The sequence below is a fragment of the Haliaeetus leucocephalus genome, unplaced genomic scaffold (genome assembly GCF_000737465.1).
Source record: "Haliaeetus leucocephalus isolate CR32 unplaced genomic scaffold, Haliaeetus_leucocephalus-4.0 Scaffold362, whole genome shotgun sequence".
NCBI lineage: Eukaryota > Metazoa > Chordata > Aves > Accipitriformes > Accipitridae > Haliaeetus > Haliaeetus leucocephalus.
In genome coordinates, this window is record NW_010972798.1 from 8,546,657 (window position 1) to 8,563,832 (window position 17,176).

The 17,176-nt window shown below is 46.6% G+C and overlaps 1 protein-coding gene across 3 annotated transcripts in view; it reads left to right on the top strand.

The window, feature by feature from the left end:
• The window catches only part of LPP (LIM domain containing preferred translocation partner in lipoma), a 314,060-nt gene that overhangs the window by 102,263 nt on the left and 194,621 nt on the right, over window positions 1-17,176 (top strand). For all 3 annotated transcript variants that reach the window (XM_010573061.1, XM_010573063.1, XM_010573064.1), the window contains one exon: window positions 3,442-3,643. In XM_010573061.1, coding sequence (XP_010571363.1) covers window positions 3,451-3,643 — 193 coding nt within the window. In that variant the 5' untranslated portion in view covers window positions 3,442-3,450. The remainder of the gene's footprint in view (window positions 1-3,441; window positions 3,644-17,176) is intronic.

Here is a 17,176-nt window from a genome sequence, read left to right on the forward strand (position 1 = left end):
AGGAAGAGAAAAGTCTAACGGGGAAACAATTAGAAAATACCACCACTGCCAAAACAAATGCATTAGAGGGTAGCTGAGAGGGAGCTGCGTGCCAGCTTACAGTCAGCAATTGAGTTACAGCAGTGTGGTCTTCACGCTCCCCAACTGTCCATAAGACCAGTCTGCTTTTTAAGCTCATTCATTGAGATGCACATTGTCTTCAGCCGTCCCCAGCACTGTGCAGCCTAGCTACTGAACCAGATATTCTTGGTTTGTGCATCACTCAACCTATCTCTGCCATCAGCTCGGCACCATCAACGTGGCAGACCATGAGAGCTCAGTGGGACCAAGGCGTGTTGTCTGGGAGGTGGTTAAAGAACGACTAGGGAGCTACCAGAACAGGAATGATGATAATCTGGTTGGTACTAGTTTGTTTGTTTGGTTTGTTTTTTTTTTTTCTTTGAATCAGTATGGAGGTAATGTCCAGGGTCTGAGGGTGCTTCACGTTCTTTCATATGAGATGTCAAGCCAGGGGCTGAAAACCTGTCAGAATAAAACTCCAAGATGCTTTTAGCAATGAGTAAGGTATAGTCGTCTTTGGATGTAATAACTCTGCAGAGTGCAGAGTTGTCCTGTTTAGCTCTTAAGGCTGAGTGCCCTCATTGCTTTCTGCTCTTAAAACCTTGATAGTTGCCTGAGTTTTATTGCTGCGTTTTACATTTTTGAAGGATGTGGGAGGAGGCGGCAGCAGTGTAGGTGAATCTTACTGCTTGAGTGGCAGTTGTTTTCTAGGTCTAGCAGGACTGGTGCTGGCAATGGGAAGTACCAGGCGGTGGGAGCACGGTTTGGGTGCCCTCCGCCCCCAGCCGTCGCGGCTGGTTTCCTCTCCAGCCCTGTGTGGAGGACCTGCCTTTCACTTCTTGATTTCAGAATGATGCTCTGCACTGTTAATGTAAGGTCGGGTAGCAGGCATGTGGCAGGGGAAAGTCACATCCTTGCAGCTCAGCCTTGGACACTTGTCAATCTCCAGGGTGCTACTGCCACACTCCCATCTGCCTTGTTTCTAGCCAGTCCCAGTGGCTTCCTTTCACTGGTATTGGATGTCTAGTGCAACAGGCTCATCCTGTAGCGATAGGGATCACAAAACCGCTGCGTGCACACCGAGCAGTCAGACTGCACGGTGAGGAAGAGCCACAAGTGTTGGGACTGATGTTTGGCACTTGCCAGTTCCAGTCCCACACAAGGAGCAATGGAGGTGGAAGATGACCACAAATTGTCTGTCTGCTAGTGTTGGGTCAGACACTGGGACTTAAATAGAAATGACTCCTCAGGTGGGAAACCTGTTACCTGGAGTAAAATTACTGGGCTGGAATAAGCACACATATATATACATCAGTTTTAGCAGTCATTGCTGTTAGCTGGAAGTACTGTCCCCACACTACCATGTGGAGACCTTACTCCTTTCCACCAGACTGACTCAGCATTGCTAATAGCAAATTGCTAGGACAAAGCCATCCATGCAGGAACCCTTATACCCAAGAGTCTTCATTTGCTTTTTTGATAAAGGACTCAACTGAATTTGCTCCACCACGGACCTTGTAGTATGCAGATTCTTTGCCAGCCAGGATGAGTTGACAAAATAGCTCTGCTCCTAAGTCCCAACAGCTTAGTCTTGACATTTCTAGTGATGTGTGAGCCCAAATTAGGAGAAAAGGGAAATGAAGTGTGATTTCTGCTTTGTTTTCTCTAGGTAGACTTAAATATGCTATCAGATATGCCTTCTTCCTGCCTAAATGTTCCATATAATCCTGGGGGCTGGTTGAAGAGCTCAGTGTTGTTTCTTTCTCCGAGAAGCATGTGTGCATGGAATTCTTAGCTGTGAGGCACCAAGAATATGCCCAGGTAGGCTAGGAGTGGACCTGTGGCTGCATTCCTGCATGGTATCAGTGAGCTGCATGGGGCTGCACTTCTCAGCTTTGGAAATACTGCCTCACGAGCCATTCAAACAGATGGCTGCATGCATGACCACAAAGCTGTGTCAGAATAGCTGAGAGCTGTAGCACTGTGGACTTCGGTAATGATTTCACTCCAGGGGGGTCTACACCTGCCAGAGGCCGTCTTTCGTCCGTGCCCTTTCCTCTTCCCACCCTGAGCTCAGAAGACTGTTCACACCAGCTAATGCAGCCCTTTGCTGCCATGCGCAGCAGAGCTACGGCTCTGGTTTGCATCTCAGCCCTGGCAGATTGCACTTGCTGCTGCAGTTGGACACCACCTCTTTGCAAATCCAACAGCCTCTCTGTTTTGTCCCGTTGTTCCTAGATGGAAGTGCTTTTCTGCAATGGCAGTCTGCTAATGTCTCCCATGGCCTGGTGCTGTCTCTTGCACTGATCCTTTTCCGTGAACAAAACAAATCTTTCCTGATCAGGTCACAGCTGCCTGCTGGTTTTGGTGGCCTTGAAGAGTCCTAACACCAAAGCACAGTGTGGGCAGAAGTGAGAGGGTGCTCAAGAGCTCAAAAATTAACATTGGTTCTTGTTTGTGTGGAGTCTTCATGTCTTCATTACATCTCAAATCCATCACTGTAGGACCATCTGATGGTACTGTAGGACCATCACTGCTACCTAGCGAGTGTGGTTTGTGTACGGTGAAAAGCACTTGTTCATTGCAACAAACAGGTTTTTTTATGGGCAACGTTTTCAGCAGTGTCTGAGTCCAGTTCTCAAAAGTGATGTAGGCTTTTAAGAGGCCAAAGCCAAGATTTTCATAAATAAGTAATGATTTGGGCTGCCTCTGTTTTCTGTTACACAAGTTGAGATGTCTAAAAGGAGCCTGGTTGTCAGCGGTTGTGGGATTCTGGCATTTTTTCAAAATTGATATGCTTTTAAAATATCTTAAGCTTGGCATTCAGAAATGGAGGTATCAAGAATGATTAGAAGCTTTTGAAATCCTTTTTCTTAAAAGTTTGAATGAAAATCACTGGGACATGGGGTCCTAAATGACGTGAAAAAATGCTAAAGGTGTATTTTGGAAGTGTGTCTGCCCATCTGACTACACTTGTCCCCAGAGCACCTGCACTGTTGTACGTTAATGTACTCACAAAAGCCTAACAGGGAAAGGGAAATATATCACTACTGTGCTGAATGGATGGTGGGATTGATGGGCTTCTCCATAGTATCAGCCTGCCTCCACTATGGTTTGGAGAAGAAAATAGCAATGCTTTTTGCAGGCACCAGTGATAAGCTGATCAGTAATTCTGACCTACTGGGGAAAGAAAGGCTGGTTTGTATCTTAAGTCCTGTACATTAGGACCAATATGTTTAAAGATAAGCATGCACAAGTTAAACATATTACAGGGTTTTGTAGGTTTGATTTTATAAACCAACAAAGTAGTAGGTTTGCAACTGTTACTTCCCCAGCCTAAATTCCTAATGGACGTGTGACTCTCTTTACCTCTACTCTCAGATCTGAACCATGTCCCACCCGTCCTGGCTGCCACCCAAGAGCACCAACGAGCCTGTTGGTCACGTTACTGCAAGGATGGAGACCACACACACCTTTGGGACTCCCAGCATCTCGGTGTCCACTCAGCAGACACCAAAGAAGTTTGCGCCTGTCGTTGCCCCCAAGCCAAAGTACAACCCATACAAGCAACCAGGAGGTGATGGTAAGTATTTATTTTTTTTAGGAAGGAACCACAACCATCTAATGCAGAGGAATTGACTGCTAACACAGGCTGTTCTTGACTTGCTCTTTGTTGATGAGTTTGAGGGAGCCTCCCTGTTTCAGATCATTCAAATCAAGAAGAATGTGAAGGTATCTCTTACCCTCACTCTGGCTAGCTACCCTCCTGAGAGGTGCAGGGTTGAGGGAGGACACAGGGACAGATCTTCCTTGTTTTTAATTGGAAGCAGATGTCCTATGTCCAAAACTGGTACTTTTCAAGGGGTTTTGCTTGTTTGGTCTCTGCTGGCATGTGTTGATCCAAGGAGCTGGGGCTTGAACAATCCTTTTCAGTATTGGTTCTTTCATCCCAGCACAATGGGAATCCTTTACAAAATTGGGATTGAGCTGTGGGAGTATGGGTATAATTGGGGTGGTAGAGCATAAGTTTGGTAGATCACGTCTAGGATTGCTTCCTGTCCAGCCTGCTGGTTTGATTCAGTTTTATTCTTTTACCTCTGCTATGGAACACTTTTGAATATGAAATAATGTAATGATGTAATTCTGAGGATATTTATGTAACCGTTGCAATAGCCTCTGGAGCTGTTACGTCAGTAAAACACCCGCCAGTCACCGTGTGTCGGCCTTCCTCTACCTCTTGCTTGCTTGTTCTCCTCTCTTCATGTAGTTGAGCAGCGAGCGTGGGAGTTGGGTTCCTGGCTTGTGGACACATGGAGGAAGGGAATTGCCGGCAGTGGGAGCACACAGCTGGGAAGCACCTCTGGGGTTTGCAATGGGAAGCCTGCCAGTTGGAGCACCCAGGATGCCCCTAGCTGGCAGTGGAGAGTGTGTGATGGAACCTTACTGCAGCAGAAACAAGGTGGAAGCCAAGGATTGTAGGTGAGAGTGGTAGCTGTCTAGGCAGAGCAGTGACTTGACTATTCCTGGTGATTTACTATGGTTAGAAATGCGTGGAAAACTCTTTGCTATCCTCCTCTCCCCCCCAAGAAAAACTCAGTTGTATTCAAGAAAATTGCCAACCCAGCTTTTGATTTTCAGTTTTGGATGCTCTACTTTGTTCCATCGCCACTTTTCCCTATTTGTGTTGAGTGCAATAAGATAAATGTCATTGGTACCTTTTTTTCCTTTTTCTACTCTATCTTTTGAAAGCATACACATTTTCAGGAAGACTACAGAATAATGGAAAGGAGAAAGAAAAACAAAGTAGCATATTGAATCTCGCACTTGAACGATTTTCTAAAGTTAAGGACGTTTTGTAGGAAAGTTGGAAAAGTCTGACGAGTGTTTCGTTTTTTTTTCCTCTGCCACTCTAACTTCGGAGAATTCAGAACGAAAAAAGAAAATGTGTTGGAGGGGAAAAGCGAAGTCATATGCACCTGTTCTGTTGCCTTCAGTAACAAAACATTAGCAAGGAAGAGAAAGACATTTGGAATTAAAAAAGTAAAAAATAATCCATTTCTGAAGTGCAATGAAAATGTCACCTTCAAGTGAAGTGGAAATTCTGATTTTTCTAATTGTCTTAAAATTTAAAATAATAGTGGAAAATGACACTTTTTTTCTAGGAAAACTGTTGTTGATTAGCCACTATTTTTTTTGTGAAAAATGTCAGTATGCCTTAATTGTCAGTGCTTTCGTGATGGTAGATCCGGTTATATGTGACTCAGGAACATTATCACCTTCTAAAAAAATCCTTTGTTTCTTGGCATTTGGGGAGGGAGGTTTTCCCTAAGAGCAGAGCAGGCGCTGCAGGCTGAGAAGGGGAGACGAAGCACACAAACGTTTCCCATGCAACCCTGACGACCTGGTCCTGCAAGCAGCTGAGCATCGCCAGGTCTGTTAGAAACCGGGAGACATGAGGAGCTCACAGGGGGACTTTTTCAGTTCCAATCCCTTGCCTTGTCTGTTGTTGGGCTTTTGGAGATCCCGTCGTTATCTGACAGGCCTGGAAGAGCTAAGGGTTGGCCAAGACCTGGTCAGGGACTGGCTTAGTGATGTGACAGCGTGCCTGCAGCTTAAGCTAATCCACTTTCGGAAGGTGACATGCTGCTGGTTGGTGTCAGCAGCCAGTGCAAAGCCATTAGCCCAGCCATATATAACTCTGAGAACATGAGGCTTCTGGGATCTGGCAGGCGAGAGGGGGACAGTGAGAAAATACTTAGCCCAACGTGCTTCAATCACTTTCTACGGCTCCCTTCTCTCCTCCAGGCTCCCTAGTTGTTTTTTCAATGACCTGCATTGTTTTTGCAGCAATAATTCAACCTGGGAGACAGCTCTGTGCCCCACTGGTTCCCTGCTTAAAGGAGTCATTTTGCCTAAATTTGTTCTCTGTTGGTCGCAGGTCTTTCCCATCTGGTTAGCTGTGAGTCTGTAGCTGGAGGAGCTGCAGCATCCCCTAGCACCCCTGTGTGTTTTCATTGCTCCTGCCCCACCAGAGCTGCTTTGCTGGAGGCGTATGGGCTTTCCACCCAGCGTGCAGGTAGCACGCAGTGCAGCATCCTTCTGCGGGAGATGAGTGCGAGCAGCGGGCGCTGCTCCAGGGCTGCGATGGGGCAGAAAGCGGCCACGCACATCACAGCCTGGCACAGCCTTGCCTGCCCCAGCCATGTTACTGGAGTTGGCTCCTTGCTACCAGAGGCCGCAGGGACGGTATCAGGAATCTCTCTGGGAGACCAGCAAATTCTGTTCCCGGTAATTTCTTCAGCTCGTTGTTTCTAGCATTCGGGAAAGTGCATCCTCTGGCCTCACATTTCTTTATTATTATTTTGTAGGCATGTTGCTTGCACGTAGCAAGTCTGCCCAGCTGATCACATTTGTGGTTTTATTTCTTCATTACGTTGAAAGTGCAGGGGAAAGACACTGGAGCGACAGGGTGTGGAGCAGGCTCTGTGTGCCCAGGGGGCATCGGCTGTACGCCCCTCTCCCTCCCACCAAGGCATTTCCTTGGTCTCACCTTGACTTTGATTCCCCCCCCCCCCCCCCAACACCTGCACAAAAATCGCCCAGCAGGTGCTGATTAAAAGCTACTCAATGGAACTTTAAAAGAAGTTAGAAATGGTTAAATGACTGAAAAAAAGTGAAATTGCAACAGCCAACAGTTTATAAACCAGCAGCATTTTAATGTGACTTGAAGCACTCAAGGCGTGCATGGTTTAGACCAGCTAATTGAGCAATTTTCCTAGCGCTGCCAGCCCCCCTCCTCATTATTTGCCATGCTGACTCACTGCAACTTGTTTTAAACTAGATTTATCAACTCATCAAAGCAGAGACCGTGTCTTGCTGTCACAGGGATCCATTTGGGGGCTCCCAGGTATGACTCCAGTAGTAATAATAATCAATAAGACCACAGCTCTCATTAACATCCTGCACAGGTCTTTGCTGTGCAGCTAGCTAAAGAGGTGGGCACAGCTGTGTTTTTTATAGGTCCTAGGAACACTGGACCAGACTTCCATGTGCTGTGGTCTGGTCTGGATTTCTGGAGGATTTAGTGCTAGTGTTCCCCTCTGCGACAGTTTGCGGGGGATTAACCTTGCCTGATCCTGGGAGGCATAGGCACCGCGGTCCCCAGGACGTGCAGGTGCCCGACATCTTACACAGCTCTGTATTTACCCCATGGAGGGAGGAGAGCTGCTCGAGCTTGGGGAAGATGGTTTTCTACAAGAAAAACAAGTGTGCATGGGGCAGAAGTGTAGCTGCTAATGAATTAGGCTGGAAATAAAAAATTAGATATCCAGACACTTGAGCAGTGGCCCTGAAAGAGTGGAACTGGGGCCAAGGGTGGTCCTTGGGTGGAGCTGGATGTGTTTGAAGTTTGAGAGCATCTTTTCTTCATCCTGGGAGAAGATGGGTCCTGAGATGGATGAGACATCATCCAGCTGTGGGTCTTGACAGTGCACTTCTATTTGGCTTCTTTCCCTATGCTCATGTGTTTGGTGCTACCTGCCTCCTCCCTGTGTTCCTCAGCAGACCCTGTCCAACAGTGTGCATAAGGGGTCTTGTCCTCTGTACTCACTGAGCAAAAGAATCTTTTAAGCAAAAGAATGCCTTTTGCCAAAGGGACGGTATTAATTTTGTTTCCTTTAAAAGCATTGGATGTCCTATCATTGCAAGTTCTCAAGGTCAGGTTGGATGGGGCTTTGAGCAACCTGATCTGTGAAAGATGTCCCTTCCAATGCCAGGGGGGGTTGGATTAAATGATCTTTGAAGGTCCCTTCCAACCCAAACCTTTCTGTGATTCTGTGGTTGCCCTCCCTCCTTTCCCTGCTGCTTATTTCTCTCCTGCTCTCCAGCTTTTACACTTACATCAGTATTTCAGCATCTTCAACAGGGCTGGGGCCTTGGGGGAACTGCCACACAGATGTTCCCGTCTATGCTGGGCTCAGGAAGATGGAGAGGATTTATAGCTTGCAGATGAAGCAAATTCCCTTTTCTCCTCTTTTCCCTAGTCCCAGAAAAGGGGGCCTCACCCTCCAGGGTGGACTAAAGAGGCGTCTGGTGCGGAGTGAGGTTGGTGAAGGTTGATCTACCGGCTTTGTGCACGCTCCTGTGGGCCTGGTGGCGTCGGCACCAGCCCAAGCTTGCACGCTCCATGGCACGGGGAGGAGAGCTGGCAGCTGCTCCCAAGTGAGTGCCGCTGGGGCAGGGCAGTCGGGGTGCACTCGGATGGCATCACGGGTTGTGAGGCTTCAACAATGTGTAAAAAAATCTGTTGTTGGCCTGAGGCACTCGGAAAAGCCTGAGTTGGGGCTCTTCAGGCTGTTGGATGGCTTGAGCACAGTGACTGGCAAGCTTTGCAGTTTGATGTGCTTTCTAGTTTGGATCCTTTTGGTTTCAAGCTCGTTTTCATAACTGCAAAAGCTCTTTTCCCCTCACCTTTCCCCATCCCCTTCAAATAAAACTCTGCAGACATGAAGCAGTGCAGGTCCAGGAGGAGCCACACTGTGCTGATGCAGGTTGAGCACAGCCAGTGAGCTGCCCAAGCCCAGTTGGGTTGCAAGGTTGGGCTTTCCAGTCCAGCATTCGTGAGCACTGCCACAGTTCCCTGTGGGTTGAATACACCTCCTCTGCCATCATGCATGATCCCTTGAAGGGTGGTTTGATGGTGGCAGGGAAGGGAACAAGTCCCTCCTCACCTACTGGGATGTGCCAGATCATTGCTTGGCACCCAGGAGGTCTCCTGCTCCTGCAAAGATGACTGTCTCTGCTCCCAAGAAACCAATATTCCTCATATTCTTGCAATGTCTTTCATTCATACAAATCCGACAATGAGTGTTTCTCAAGCTGCCTAAGACAGACTGAGATACCGCAGTGCCAGCCCTGGCCAGAAAGGGATGTGTAGACAGCATCCCTCCCAGGACAGTCGCTTGGTTTACGGGGCTGCCCAGCACTTGGATGTGCTTCTCTGTCAACCTCTGAGGCTCTGAGGACATACTTTGCAAAATTAGCCACTTTAGTTTATGCTGCTGGGCCCTTCTAAATTCAGTATTTATTAGTGCTGATGTCTTTTCCTTGTAATTGCCACCCTTGGTGAATATAATACCTGCAGAAACAGTTGATATAGATTTAATAATGGAAACTAAATGAAGGGATAAGAATCGAAGCAAGCTCTTCCCTTCTCCTTCTGTTCCTTGGGTGACTTTCAGATATGGTGAACAAGAAGACTCATGTGAAGGTCTTTGAGGTTTTAATTACTTTTTTAAAAAAAAACAACAACCAACAACAAAAAACCCGCATCTCCTTCCATTTCCCTTGGTCAGAGGACAGGGCAAGTGACTTACGAGACAAGGCACAACAGCAGGACCAGCTCCAGGGCGAGGTTATGTGGTTGACACCAATGTGTATGCTTGAACCCAGCTGATCCAGGTTTCCCAGGGCTTGACTCTCCCTGCCCTCCTCCCCTTCATGTGTGTGGAGGCTCTTGAGCACTGGCAAATTATATTCTGCTATGTCTGTAGGGGACTGGGAGCGTGAACTATCAGTTTGTTGTTTTGTTTTTGTCTTTTTTTTTAATAGGCAGATATACCTAGTGGGTTTTGTTTACAGCAGCTGCTATCAGTAGCTCTGTCTAATTTTTGAAGCTTGGATATGGATTTATTGGACTAGACACTCCATGTTTTAGCTGTGCCGTTCCCTGCTCTGCAATCTTTGACAGTTCATAGAAGCTAACCAGGTCGAGAGTCTATTCATTACTTGGATGAGAGCCCTGCAAGGATAAATTCAGGCTGACTTGGGAGATTCTGCGGGTTTTTTATTGGTTTTTTTTTCTGGTTGTCTGTGCTGTGTGTGCACCATAGCAAGAGGAATCTTCACTAGTGGGAGGGCTGTGTTGGTTAAGAGGCAGTGAGGCGGTGTACCTGCTCCTTGGTGCTTCTCATGATCTTCTGCAGTGCTGTGCTCATCATTGGAAGGAGGCTGGGGTGCAGGAGCAGCGAGCTGTCTCAGCTGCACTCCGGTGGTGGTTTGTGTGCACCTTGTCCAACACTAACATGAGATAATGTGATTTAGTCTTTCATCACGGTGGAAGCAGAGGCTTTCTGTCTTGCACGTGTTGTGAGTTATGCATGTGGACCATTGCTGCAGCCCAGATGAGGCATGGGAATACATTTTTACTTGGTCGGTTTGATGCTGAATTGAGTCCTGTGAGTACCAGAGTTTTTCCAGTGGGATCTGCTGGTCTCTGCCTCCTGCCTCGCTCCTCAGCTCTGCCACCAGCTGAAAAAAATCACCGATGCGCTGGGAGGCAGTGTCTCGGTGATGGGACAAAAAAATAGGCTGAGAAGTGCTCTAATCCTTTTCTGGTCCCATCCCTCTCAGGGTTGAGGTCACAGAGATGAAAAATGTAGTGGGAATAAAGAGGTAACCTTAGCGTTGCAAATCATCCTGACTGAACCTGAGCACAGCCCCCATGTTAGTGCTTGTTTTTTAGAGAAAGCTTTTTTAAAGTGCCTATTATAAACTTCTAAAGTCCTTCTTAATCCTCGCTCTCGTTCTTCCATGTGTTTCTTGTGCTGAATGAAATGGAGCAGATGAAGCAATACTTTATTCATTAGTGTCAGAACTGCATCATCCACAGGCTCTTACAAAATACAGCCAGTGAAAATTAACTTGAAGCTCCAGGCCTCTTTGTGGTGGCTTTGCTACCTTCTACACAAGAGCATTTAAAGCAAAACAAAGCCCCTGAACCCCGCAGAACAAGCAGGAAGGCGGGGGTCCCTCATTAAGGGGTAGCTGCGAACCAGTTCAGAGCAGCCTTTCGGAAGTGTCCATTGATTTCTCTCTAATGACATCCTCTTCCCTGTTGGTTAAGAACCAAGTGAAACCAGTTGGAAATGAGTGGTGGTTCTCATTTGTATAATAGCGGATTTGAACTGCCCCAAGCAAGCCAAGCTGTGTTGAAGAGGCATGAGACCAAGCTGGTGCCTTTGTGCCTGGGCAGCATCTCTCTACTCAATATCTTATGAGTTACGGAGACGTGGAGTTTTGCCCAGTTGTCCACAGCACAGTGACCAGTATCAGGACTTGTGATTCTCACCAGTGTAAATAAACTGGCTATGCGTGAGTCCTTCTGTTTTGATTGCGGTCATCCCAAAAGTTGTTACTGCTTGAACTGGATAATAGTGTCTGCATCTGTTTTTTTTGTTAGAGACAAATACGTAGGTCTGTGGTCTCGGCTTTGCTCTCAGGATGAACATTTTCTTTCTTGAAATACCAGCTCAGATAATGGCACTGGGAAAAATGCAACATAAAACAGGTGCATAAAAACTATTATTGAACCCATATACTTATCCATAGTTCACAAAATGTCAAGTCAAGCCACCAGGTTTTATTAACAATTCTGACTGTGTTTTGTTAGAATTACAAATATTAAACTTTCACAGGCTCTGGAACACGTTGCCTCTTATTTGGGAAGTACTTAAAGTAGTGCCTAGCCTTGTTTTTCATTCTGGTGAGTGAGCTCGTATTTTCTCTGTTATTTGGTATCATAAAGCAAACACTATACTCCTCAGCAGGTAGATTTTTAATTTTTTCTTCCATGCTTATTTTTTTCTCATTTTCTTTCCCTCCTGTCTGTCTGTTCTTCCAAGATACTATATTTAATTTTTCCACTTCATTATTTCAAACATTGCATAGTGATTCATCTTTGCAGTGGCCTGTTCTGTGAACCACAATAGTTTGGGTAGAATAAAGAAAAAGGGCAAAAAAGGGAAGGGGAAAAGAGAAAAAAAGATGGTTCTGACATAAACTGGAATGGAAAGAAGCCATCTTTTTATAACTCGAATTGCAAACATCTGTCATTGACTATATCAAACCTATTTTTAAAAAGATAATGTTTGCCCCCTATATGGTTTTAAAGGGCTGTGGTGCCCAATCAAAGCGAGAGAGCAATGTTAATGCAGAAATAGCTTGAATTCAAGCAGGCAGCACTTGTCCCTTTTATTTTAATCTGAAATTTTAACATCCTCCAGATGCTAGTCTGTTAAATAATAACAATTGTTATATGACAGTTAACAGTCAAGTAATATTTTTTATTTTTTTCCCTTGTTCATACAATGCAGCTCTTCTATGCCCTGAAAACTGACTGTTATAATAAAGGATTATATGTGTATTTTTCCTTTTCTCTGCCTAAAGCTTTTTTACACTGTCAGACAGAGTACTGCTAAGTCAGAGCAACCAATAAATGTCTATTGGATTATATTACAGGTTGGTCTAATAAAAGGTTAGAAGAATGAATGAGCAACTCTTGAAGCCACAGAAGCTGTACTTGTGGCCAAAGAGCAGGCATTTCTGGCAGTGAACACTACACAATTACAATTTGGACTAAATATACGGAGCCCGAAATGCTTGTTGCTAAGCAAAGCGTGTTGAGATGGACTGGGCACAAGAGCTGAGGGTCTCTGAGTAGGACTGAGAGTCCTGCGGCTCTGGCTGCCCCAGAGAGGGTAGTAATGCAGAAGTGGATGAGCAGAAATCTGGTCTAGTTCCTAATAAGCAGACATCACTATCTGAAAATTCCCCTTCTGTCGTCGTCTTTAACTAGCATGCACGCTGGAAAGTTGTAGCCACGGAATAATGTGCAAGCACGCTCTAGGAGCTGGAGCAGGGATTTACCCAAACTATTTGAGGAGCTGTGAAGTGCAAAAGACTCACAGGTCTTTTCCAACTCTTAATTCCTGTGATGACAATGACTAAGGAAAGGTTTTGGTTTAGTATAGACATGACCAAACCATAATGCAAAGCCTGGCCTGAAGGGCTGGTTGGTAGAAATCACGCTGACATGAGAACTGGCATTTGTTTTGCCAGACGCTGAGTTGACGGGAAACACTGTGGAGGTGAGGAATAATTATAAGAGGAGGACCCTGTGCACCTGGGCCACCTCTGTTACAAGATTCATTTGGAAAGATTTAGCAACTGGCTTTTCTAGGTATTCTGCAATGGCATTGGGCTTTGTATGGTCTGGGCACCTGTGGTTTGAGGGTCTGCCTGGGGGTCCTGCTGTGGGAGCTGCCCCTGAGCGAGCTGGTGGGAGGAGAGGGGGGCCCTCAAGAGTAGGAAAATGGTACTAAACCAGTACTAGTAAACACAATCTTTTGAAAGTTGATTTAATATAAGAAATTATAGAAGTTTGAAATTTATGTTCTAAAAACTGAATGTGATGAGGGTTAAATTCTTACTAAGTGGAGACTGATGGTTTCTGAGCTTGATGACCCCATCCTGAGCTACATCAGCTGGCAGCAGACCCATTCTTTAACAGCATCAACAAAATCAACTTTCCTTAACTTTCTGCCCCATGTACTCCTCAGCACAAGCTCACAATCTCAGCTCCAAGTTTCCCAGCTACCCCACTGGCCCCATCACCTAGGGCTCTTATGCCAAGGACACAGTGCCAGGCTGTGGCTGTTTCAGCACATACTGGGAGCATGTTGGGTGTCCTTGGGACCACTCTGCACCTACAGTTGGGAGCATTTCCAGCTGCCTTCCTCGTCCAGAGCAATACAGCTCAGCTCTTTCTAGGACCAGGTCACCTCTTGGCCCCTGAAGTGTCAAGGTCAGCTTTACAATGTGCTGTCGAACCCTTCAAGGGAATGTGCTAACCTGATGTGTGTTATGTATTTGCAAAGTTTTTTGCAGGAGAGCGAAAAGGGATAATCGTGCTTCCTGGGCCACTTCTTGGGAAGGGTAAGGAAAGGAGGATTTCTCAGTGAGGATCTGTCATGGTTTAACCCCAGCTGGGCCAGCCACTAAGCCCCACGCAGCCGCTCGCTCACTCCCCTCACGTCGGGATGGAGGGGAGAGTTGGAAGAGTAAAAGTGAGAAAACTTGTGGGTTGAGATAAACACGTTTTCACAGGTAAAGCAAAAGCCACACATGCAAGCAAAGCAAACCAAGGAATTCATTCCCCACTTCCCATGGGCAGGCAGGTGTTCAGCCATCTCCAGGAAAGCAGGGCTCCATCACGCATAATGGTTACTTGGGGAGACAAACACCACCGCCCTGAATGTCCCCCCCTTCCCTCCTCTTCCCCCAGCTGTATATGCTGAGCATGACGTTGTATGCTCTGGACCATCCCTTGGGTCAGTCAGGGTCCGCTGTCCCGGCTGTGTCCCCTCCCAACTCCTTGTGCCCCCCCAGCCTGCTCGCTGGTGGGGTGGGGGGAGACGCAGAAAAGGCCTCGGCTCTGTGTGAGCCCTGCTCAGCACTCACTGAAACATCCCTGTGTTGCCAGCAGTGTTTCCAGCACAAATCCAAAACATACCCCCATACCAGCTACTGTGAAGATTAACTCTATCCCAGCCAAAAGCAGCACAGGATCCACTAACATCTCTCCGCTGGCAGGCAGTGAAACACAGGAGGTAAAGGTCCATTCTTCTCCCTTCCCAGTCCTGCGATTTAAAATGTTTGAACACGCACTTCAGAAGCCGGGGAAGTAAAAGCCCCCAGTTGTGCCAGGAGACTCTGCAAAGGCCACGGCGAGCGAAGGGGTTGCGGAGTGTTAATACAGTCCATCATTTTGTAACGAGCCCGATGTTCTTGTATGAGCCGTGTCAGGCTGTTGTCTGCACGCTGTCTTTGCTGATCACAGTAATCGGGTCATAAGAGAGGGAGAAGTAATAGTGCGTCTCTTAGCAACCAGCCCCAGGAGAAAGAGAAAATTACTCAAACAGACTATCCAGGCAGGGAAGTAGAAAGATGAAATTTTCTGAAAGTCTGTTGGAAAGTGCTCAGGGACATAATTCTTTTATGTGCGAGATCCTTATACGCTGGATCCAATGATATCAGACACTTTTTTTTCTTGTCGTCTTCCTGGTAAACTTTTATTTTTAATTGGCCTCGGAAAAACGGGGGGGGGAAAAACCCCTCTGAAACAGAGACATTTTAAAAAATAAGTGGCAGATTTTTGTATTATCCTTAACAAAGCCAGGGAGAAGGGAGGGAGGGGAGGTCAGTGTGTCGCAGGCAGGAGCTGAGGGGAGCCTCTTATCTCTGCACGAGTGCTTTGAATGCTTCCCATGTCAGTACTGGCCAAAGCACGTTGCTGTATGTGCCGATGCCGTGGTGGCATGTACAAAATGAACTTGTTGGGTCTCCGTTGCATTGCACGGGGTGTCACGTCCCATGAGTGTCACGGACCGTGTGTTGTGCTGATTGACAGCTTGGCAGAGAGCTTTACCCGATGTGCCCTCCCAGCGGCCGTGCCAGGACAGCCCAACTGAGAGGTCAAACAGGGCAGGTACGGGTCGAGTTCATGCCAGCAGCCTTTCCCTCATTACCCTGGTTTTCTGTCCTCTTCTGAGCTACTGGTTTGTGTAAGACATGTAGGGGAACGTATCTGAGGCCTTCTCAAAGACCATTTGGCCAACATTGGCCCCAGGGCTCAGGGGGGAGGGCGGTGGTGGGGACAGTCTGGAAATCATAGTAATAAAATTAGATATTTGCGCTTTGCGTCTGGGCTGGGGACAAGAAATTAGATATTTGCACTTCGCGTGTGGGACGGGGGCAAGCTTGTGTGCTCATATCTTGTGCTTTTAAAAGATTATTTTTATTCTAGCAAGTTGCATTTCTGTGGTCAGCTAGACTATATCCTTCCTGATGGGGTATAGTGGCTGTTTAGGGGACGGGGACCATGTCTGGCACAGTCTGCCCACCCTCGCTAAGCAAGAGCATAAATCCATGTGTGTTTAATGGAAAGGTGCATGCTCTAAGATGGTTGAGATTCCCCTAGATTTGCGGTTGCATCCTTAAAACTATTGCGGGACCAAAATGTTTCTGAAATCCTGGCTTAGTCCCTGGCTCTGAGGAGACATAAGAAAACTGTTGCATACGTGGAGGGGAACAGACGCTTTTAGGTGACTGATCCACCTACTAATCTGTGCCCTTCCTCTGCTTTTGGCTGCTCTGTGATCCCAGGACGTGTCCAGGTTGTGCAGAGGGATCAGCTCACCTCTGCATGGGATAGCTTGACTTCCAGTAACAGGTTTACCTGCAGATTTGTGTGGTTTAATGAAGGCTGCAACCATTCCCCCAAATCAGGATCCTGGACAGTTGGGTAGAGGGTTCAGGCTGACCTCTGAGCTGCTGTGGTTGAGCTATTGTTGGTACCAGTGTTTACTCAAGTCTCTGTGTTCACGGGCTTGGGTTCAACCTATGGATGGTATTGCAGACCTGTTCCAGGAGAGAATTGCTAAAGTTTTCGGAGACAAGGCTGACTTCAGCATCTTATCCTGGAAATAATCAGTAGAAGAGAGAGGAGAAAAAAACCAACCTTGCAGCCATACAGAATTAATAGCTTAGGAGTAACATCTACTACTGTCAGGGAAAAGTGAGATAAGGAACAATATTAATTGTAACTGCTTCCAAGCAAATCATAGGGGCTGCTGCTTTGCTGTCTTGTCATAAAGAAGAAAGACTTTCTTCTCCTTAAAAGTTTGGTAATTGAAGAGTTTCCTTGCTATTTTTGTGAGTGCCAGTAAGTGACGTTTCCTGGAAATTTTCCCCCAACTCTATAAATACCACCCTAGGGTTTACAACAGTGACTCAGTTTGGGAAGTCAATGCCATGCACTTCCTCAATGCAGCCAGACAGCCCCCCGGGTGGAGTGCACAACTTCTGCAAAACCTTTAATTGGTTGTTAAACTGCAGTACAATTAGGTGCCTTCTTGAAAACCGAATTCCTGTTGCTCAAGCTTACCTTCCTGTTGTGTTAGAGATGAAGGCACAGGGGGAGGCTGAAGCACAGTTTGGGTCTGGAAAGTTGTAACTGGCATTTCAAGGTGCCACCTTTTGGTAACATGCTTATTGAATGACTTCAACTGACAGATAGATGAGATGTTTCTAATTGCCACCCCTCACTGTCCTGGGACCAAGATAATCTCACAGGTCTTGCTTTTGTAACTGGGTCTTTTCCTCCTTCCTGTTATGTGTTTGATGTCACTTTTTGTACCAACTGGGCACAAATAGAGCCATTTGTAATTCTTTGTGTGGTACCCAAGGAGAAATAGGACCTGGCTGACTGAATTCATTC